General features: G+C 42.0%; 1 protein-coding gene across 1 annotated transcript; it reads right to left on the bottom strand.

The window, feature by feature from the left end:
• Nucleotides 1-545: 545 nt before the first annotated feature.
• On the bottom strand, nucleotides 546-1484 carry LOC144798213 (olfactory receptor 11A1-like). The gene has a single exon (XM_078668960.1). It carries the CDS (start codon nucleotides 1482-1484, stop codon nucleotides 546-548), a length of 939 nt encoding a protein of 312 aa, XP_078525086.1.
• Nucleotides 1485-8569: the final 7085 nt, after the last annotated feature.

Below are 8569 nucleotides of genomic sequence, written 5' to 3' on the forward strand. Positions count from 1 at the left end.
TGTGTGATGTATTGTGTACTTCCCCTTTAACTCTCCATGTTCTCTACCCACATTCTATGTTCTAAGAATATACTTGCTTGGAAATTCTAACCATGTCAGTTGCTGTTGGCTGTTCATGGGATGAGGTTTTAATAAACCCACCTAATCTCTTAACTACATGATTCCTCGTTTTATTATATATTTAACCAATTTTACAGTTAGGAGTTCAGATAGGGCACTGTGAGGTAGCTATGAACCAGGCTAACATTTCCTGACGTAGCTTATTTTGTCCAGATACACAGTCTTACTTAATTCATAGGAACCATCTAACAGAACTAGGTGCATAAATGCAACCTACATGCAAATCATACACTTTTTAATTCTCCAAATACAGAGGATTTCATAACTAAGTAACTTGTTATATTGTACAAGGAATACAGGGTAGAGGCATCTTGGAATTCCACACTGATTGGATGATTTGTCTTTGAATATACATGAACTGGATTTTAATTTTCCATGCTCTTTCTTGTCTTTCTTTCATTTAGTTTGCCTCCTCCATCACCTTGTTACCTAGAGCTGGATCTGAAAGTGTGTCTTAGGCCCTCCCTGATCTCCTTGTTCCTCAAGGTGTAAATAATAGGGTTGAACAGTGGTGTGGCCACTGTGTAGAGCAAGGAAAGGGCTTTGTTGAGAGTCAGAGAGTTGCCGGTTGATGGTGCCACATAAAGGGCAATCAATGTCCCAAAGTACATGGCAACCACCAGCAGGTGAGAGCTGCAGGTGGAGAAGGCCTTATGTCTGCCCGTGGCCAAGGGAATTTTCAAGATGGTGGAGATAATACACACATAGGAAGTCATGATGAAGAAGCAAGGAATTAGTGTTACTGTGAACGATGCAACAAGGCGAAACATCTCAGGTAGTGAGACATCTGAGCAGGCTGCTTTTAGAAGAGGCACAAAATCACAGATGAAATGGTCAATTTGAGGCTGATGAGGGAAATCCAGCTGGTAAATCAAAATGCTTATGATCATCGCAGCTAGAAACCCAGATGACCAGATACAGAGGACTAGAGTAAGGCAAACAGTTTCGCTCATGAGAGAGCCGTAATGCAATGGATAACAAATAGCTAAATATCGGTCATACGCCATCAGTGTCAGGAGCACGCACTCGGTACAGGTGAGCCAGCCTAAGGTGTGCAGCTGTACCACACAGCCGGAGAGAGAGACCGTGATGGTGCTGGATAAAAATCCACCCAGCATGGTGGGAGCGGTGTTTGTTGTGAAGCAGATTTCCAAAGAGGACAAATTGCCCAAGAAAAAGTACATAGGAGAGTGGAGGGTGTTATTAGCAGCAACTGTGGTCAGAATTAATGTGTTCCCTACCACTGTGAGAAGGTAGATAGATAGGAAGAGTAGGAAAAGGAAAAACTTCAACTCCGGGTGAATCTGGAAACCAAGGACCAGGAATCTTGGGGCATCAGTTGTATTTTCTGAACAGCTGGTCATGATGTGTGCATCATCTAAGAAAAGAATAAAATATTATATAATAGATTTCTATTGATTAATTATTTGAAACAGATCATGAATATTCTAATTAGTCATCCAGTGTGTAGTGTTTAAGAGGTCATAGGAGCCTTCAGGATTCGCACAAGACTATTCAAATGTTTCAAAGGCTAGAAGGCATTTTCTTCAGTCTATTTGCTTCTCTTTCTCTTTCCGGACATTCATAAACATATCAAACTGTCATGAGATATGAAGAGATCAGATTGTTACTGGAGCTTTCCTCTTGACGGACTGCATTTTGGAGAAGTATTGATATATGTTGTGTAGGATTTTATTATATTGATATGACACACCTTTTACACCTGTCATACTTTTTACATATCTCAAGTAGAACTCATGATAAAATATGTTGTTCAACTGAAAAAACTGTCAATAAATCAGTGAAACCTCTGTTTGCCTCTGGCATTTAAATGTAAATGTAAATATGTTGTATTTGTAAAGCGCACAGCTGCCCACGCAATGGGGCGTCCCGGCGCTGCGCTCATAAAGCTGTGGAACCCTTCCTGGTTTTCCCTGTGAGTGTCCACTCCTGGGCACCCCAAGGTGAAGCCAGGCATCCAAGCACTGCTGGGGCCGTTGTGGAGATTAAGCAAGCTATTGCCCAGAGTTGCAGAGTGGGACCCATGATTAGAGTAGGCACCGAGGCAAGAATTATCGGGTCTGTGGAAATTGAGCCCAAGACCCACCGAGGTGGGAATTGAACCCTGGTCCCAGGCCAGACCTCTGCATCAGGGTCTGCCGCTCTAACCATTGAGCCACACTTCTCCACTAACCATTGAGCCACGCTTCTCCATAGCACCCTCATTGATGTACCTTCTCTACTCTTTGTGAGCCAGATATCTCACAGTATGGGTCCTATTCTCCCTCTAGTTGAAGGCCTAACAATCCACTTTTGGACAAATCTGTCCTTTTTCTTGCCCCGCTTCTCGGGTTAATGTAACAGTCTCCTGCCTATTCTGCCCCACATAGAATTACTCAGGCCTCACTTCTTCACATACTAAAAAACTTGATCAGGAAAAGTTATTTCTGTTCCTAATTTCTGAGGATGTTTTCTTAATAAAATGCGTCTTTGGCCCCTACAAATTTACCTCATTAATGAATAAGTAACCTAGGGAAACAGAGGAAATCCATCCATCTGAAAGCCCAGAAACTGAACATCTAACACCCTTTACCTCCACCCTGACTCCCCACACGATTCTTAAAGTGGGAGGAGATTTAAATGCATCTTGAGTCTGCACCTTGCTCCTGTAAAGCAGATTGATCCAGCTTAATTTTACTGGCGGTTATACCTGGCAACCTTCACAGGACCACATTCCTCTTTGTGTATCTATACAATTTCTGGTTGTCCCCTTCGCAGCTTTAATTCCAATAACATAATCACCAGTAATACATCCCCTTTAGAAACCAAGAAGGGCTGAACTTCTGAAAGGTGACTCCCAGCTGCCTTCCAAGAACCTCTCACTTGTCAGTACTTTTGCCAGCTCCAGGAAGGAGAGGCCATGGATTCACTGTTTCTTCACTGCTGGACTGCCCACCTGTGTGCCTATGATCGAGGGGAGGTAACATATGCTCATTCAAGTCATTACATTATGTTACCACCCCTGGAGAGGTTAGACTTACTCTGGGTGACAGCCTTCGACCCAGTCCTTCTAAGTTTGACCTCCTCACCCCACCCCAGGCCCCTTCTTTGGTTCCACTTGGTTTTAACAAATGTGCATTATATTGTGTTGAGCCTTCACAGACTCCTTTTTAAAAATTGTGCTTCTCTTGCCAGCTGTCAGTATCCTCCCATTCAGGTACTCTATTCCCTTTGTTAATATTCTTCTCCCAGTCTAAAAAGGCACTAACTTGAATCAAATGAAATTTGGAAAAGACTTAATGAGCATTTAGTCTCCTTCTTTTTTGTCAATTATTTTTAATCCTAAGTAACTTTTCAATACCCAATGCACATCTCCCCTTCATTCCTACTTGCTACCTCTGGCACTCTGCATTTTCTCTGGGAAGACCATCTTTCAGCCTCTATAGGTGTCTTCTTCATTCCATCAGTGGCTCTAGCAATGACTCCATCATAAGCCTTCTTCTGCCCTCTTCTCCGGACCTTCTTCTGCCACCTCTTCTTCATTTAATTTCTCCTCTAAGGCTGAAAGACAAGCACGGTCATGAGATACTGAGTTATCATCATAAACAAAGCATACTGTCTTCTTCACACCTGCAATCAACGCTCTCACCTGCCACAGGACCCTACATCAGTATTTCTTTCCACATAGTATTGGTCTGTAACAGAAGATGGCATGATTTTTAGAATTTTCAATACCCGCTATCCCTGATGGACTGTTTATACATTTAAACTATCTTTTTCCTGCTCTCCACATCAGAGAAATGTCTTCATGTCCTCAGTTTTTCAGGCATTATCTATTTTTATGCTACAACTAAGATGACATCTTAGAGATGTTGATTTTGTGTGTCTCATCCCCCTGGTAACTGTCCTCAGCTTTGCAAACTACTTACCTTGTATATGGTGAAGCAGGACACCATATGCGTACCCTCCATTTACCTGAGTTCCAATACCAAATTCTCAATGAATCTGGGTCCAACTAACCAGGTATTTACCCCATCACAAACATAAGAATAAGGTCTTGAGGACATTGACTGTTGGGTGTTGTGAAATCAAAAGACTGGACAAAACAGCACTTATCAGCTGTGTGCCCTTTCTTCTTGTACCATTCCTGACGTTTCCTTTGTGTGGAAAGAGTACAACTCTCCCATGATTTGCCTTCATTATTTCTCAGGTGAATGAGGTAAGATTCAGTGTATAAAGCACAGATGGAAGTTTTTATTGCAAGACCAAATTCTTTACTATGCCTCCTCAAATTCTGATAAAGTAACTAACAAACTATAAATACCTTTATTTCTTGGTTTGCCTCTGACAGGTAATCACCCATCATTTCATGCTAGTGCACTTGTGTTCATTAGCATCTAAACCTTGTGCCCCTTCCGTCCATGTATCTATGCAGTTATTGTTCAACTACCATGAAGGTTGTCTTCTTGTTTTACGTAGTTCCAGAGAAGCATGTGCTGCAGTGTTGGGTACCTTGTCTTCCTTCACTCAGCGCCTCTTTGCCTCTTCTCCTCGGGGGTGTCAGACAGGGCTACACTACAGTCAGTTTCCCCTCATATTCCACCTGATTACCTGTTGTTGTAAATGGTGTTTGGTGTGGATGTACTTCAATGTTGAATAGTTTATTTCTTTTGTATTAATTTTTTGTTTAGGGTGCTAAATTTAGGTTGGAGTACTGGTGCTACCTGGAGGTATTGGCCTAACCTTGGGTTGCAATGCAATAAAAATGTAAACAATGAACAGGATTTTGATTTTGGAGAAGGTGAATTTGTAAAATGAATCATGGCTCCTTTCTGGATAATCTGGTTTCCTAGTCTCTTCAGATGGCAATGTCCTCCACATTGAAGTCTGTGACTTCTGATATCAGGGGTTTTGGCACAAAGGCTTTACCTGAAACCCACCCCTCCTGCTGATGCAGCAGGTTCTGTACATTACAGCACTGTTTCTCAAGTTGTTGGGGAGAGTCACATCCTTAACAGGCAGTGGTAAATGTTCTGCTAAATCAAAAAATATTATCCTGTCATATTCCCCAAAAGCACAGTGGATTTCCAATTCATTTGGTTTGGTGTTTAGCAGCTTTTGGAAGCCAGATGAGAATAGTTTATGGCCAAAAACCATTCCCTCCAGCATGGAGGTAAAACGCGAGGCAAAAAGAGTCAAAATATGTATATATGAACCAGAGACACATGCTGGTCATCATGACAAGAGTGATGGTGATGATGAGCATTTCATTTATGATGTTTACCATACAGATGATGTTGTTGATGATTGTAGTCGTTAGATCCTCCTAAAGTGTCAACATTATTGTTGACTCCTGTGAAAGGGGATGATATTGGATAATTAGCAATGGCTATTGTGGATGAGCGTGGTCGGCCCTTGTCGCGACTGCCAGAGCCATCCCCTTTTCAGGAAACTGAAAAAACTCTTCTCTTCTAAGGTCCACTTGTCTGACTATAACATGCTGTCCTAGGGCAGAGATACCCCTTACTGGGAGATTCGGGCGCTATATACACTAATAAACTAAACTAAACTTTGACCCAGTTCTGTTGCTGTATGAAAATACCTCCGATTAAATGCCCCCGGAGCACGTGGCTGATTATGTAAGTAGTATAATATTGTAACCTTGCATTAACCCATTAGAACCTGGATGAAGGCGGGATGCCCAAGGCCCCTTCTAGTAAATGTAGTATCAGCTGCTCCAACCTTAGATCAGAAAATGGTTACATATATGATGTGGGGTGGTTGTGGCCGCAGTCAGCTACTCCCAATAATATTACTACTACTACCTCAACAACTACTTCTACTATCACTACTTGTCCCAAAATTATTACTACTGCTACTGCTACCAATACTACTCATACTACTACTATTATTTTTGCACGCAGTTTGTCTCTTTTTCTTTTATGTCTCATTTAACTTTATTGCAACTTAAACTACAGTTACAAATAGCACTATTACGTCTACTACCAATACTACTACCAATAATATTACTACTACTACAATTACCTATACTACTACAGCTACTACTACCAATACTGCCACCAATAGTACTACTATTATTATTATTTGCAGTTTGTCTCCTCCTTTTTTCTGTTTCATTAATCATTATTACAACTACAGCTACTAATAGCAATACTACTATAACTACCAATACTACTACTGCTACCATTACTACTACTCCCAATAATATTACTACCACAACTACCAATACTACTACAAATGCTACTGAAGCTATTAACATTAGTACTACTACTACTACTACTATTACTACTACTACTACTACTAATAATGATACATAAATGCAGCTTTGAGCCTGTATCCTCTCTGCACTGCGTGCTAGTGGGGGTATTAAAGCCAGCCATGCTCTACCACAGCACTTCAATCACATGTCCTCCATCATTTCATTTTGGTCAGAATCTGGCCGCACGTGTAGTTCTTGCTCATACTCACTGCCAGGAGTTCCTGCAGAAGGAGACACCTCTTTGTGAGATCCAGGCACATGCCAGGGTGTTATATCCACTCCCAGGGATGCAGGTGCACACAGCAGTCCCTCCCCTGCTGCAAAGGGAAGAGTGCTGATCAAGGCCACAGGGACCAATTAAAATGTGAATCTGATGATTGTGGTGGGAATAGTGCACAGGCTTGCTTGTGCTTCATTTAGACAGTTATAGGGTCTGGACCATACAATGAGCAATTATTACTTTCTGAAGGCTTGCTACTAATAATGCAGTAATGTAGGCATGTCTATGTCTCCAGAGCATGTCACAATCTTTATTCTGCTTCCAGCCCTAGAGGATGTCAAAGAGGTGGAAACCTCAGAGAATCCCATTCTGGGTACCAAGCATGTTTGAATCCCCACCCAGTGCTTTAAGAGGGGCTGCTTCAAATGACTGTGATGCTCAACTTGCAAACATAAGGTCATGCACACTGTTTCTATGGAGAGAAAACACTTAAAACATTACACTTATTCACTTCAACACAATGTCCAGAATATGAGTGAGTTGGTGTTTTACGAGGAGTTCTCGTAGCGTCGGCATTCTGATTTAGGGAGTATTTAACGCACCCAATAATCACGGGGTGAGTTATATAACTCACCCTTCATATTTTTACAGGTCAAACGTTTAAGAGGGGAACGGTGCATATTATTTACCATACTGAGTGGGTTTTAGTGTGTTTAGCATAAAAATCTGTGTTTTGCCTCCAAATCTCAGAAAAACAATAATTATGGAACCTGAGAAATAATGTACTATAGGCTAGTGTTAAATAGCACCTTCATTCCCACAAACTCAGAATTAGGGCCAATATTTGGTTGTAAAGGGTAGTAACTTTGTCAAGGGTAGGAGTGGGTGAAATTCCATTCATCCCATTACTTGCTGCTAGACAGGCAGGAGTGGGGAATGGGTCATACATGGCTCAGGCTCTGGGATTGCTGCACACTTATAGCCCTGATGCTTTTAAGTTTCATGGCACATTTTTGCTCCTTTTTTGTGTTTTCCCTAAAGAAATGTTCAAATGTCTGTCACATACAGCATTACATACAATATTACACAGAAAGAGCTTTGTAACAGCCCACTGGTTCTAACTGGATGGTATTCTTGTTCATCTCAATTGCCATTATTTTCGTTACTCTCACTTTTGATTGGCTGAGTTGTAGCTATCCTCCACTGCTGACATCATGGAACTTTTAGTTCTCACTGGCACTCCATGAAAGTGCATGTTACTAAAAACATATTAAAGCCTCAAAAAAATTCACCAGTTAGAGGTCAGTGAGTTATAATTAGCATCCCAACTTACATAAATTACGTCATCACGACATGTTAAATGAGATAATTAATGACATCCCTGCTAACTAGGGGTGGGCGGGGCTTGTGGAGTTGCACTACTTGGAATTCTGCAGAGTTGCATAAAAACTCATTGGAATCCCATGGAGTTCCGCCCCGCCCTACATAATACAGTGTAGTCCCTTTGATGAGATCTTCACCCGGGGGAAGCATGACTAGCTCAATTGCTCACTCATAGATACAGATAGTGAGATGCACAAAGTTTAGAAATTTTACTCACACACACTCGCCTCCCCAATTGTGTAGGTCTTGTAGGAACCCGTTTGCCCGTAAGCAATCGTGGTAGCGTTGTGTAGCTCTAAAAAGAAAGTCTTCATCAGTGGTTGCACGCATGCCCAGTACACAGCCTCCTGGTTGGAGATGAAAAGTGTGGTCTCGACTCATAGCGAGCTCTTGTGGTCTCACCCACAGACAAGGCTGGTGCCCATGGAGCATCTCTATGGGCAGCAGCGGCCACACAGACCCCCGCACTGGACTCTCATCTCTTGGAAGCTCAGACCCGTGGGGGCATTTTCACTAACCAAGAGGAAGAACTTTGAGCATCCCAACTAGAAGAGAGATGCCCGCCC

Source organism: Lissotriton helveticus, chromosome 12 (assembly GCF_964261635.1).
Source record: "Lissotriton helveticus chromosome 12, aLisHel1.1, whole genome shotgun sequence".
NCBI lineage: Eukaryota > Metazoa > Chordata > Amphibia > Caudata > Salamandridae > Lissotriton > Lissotriton helveticus.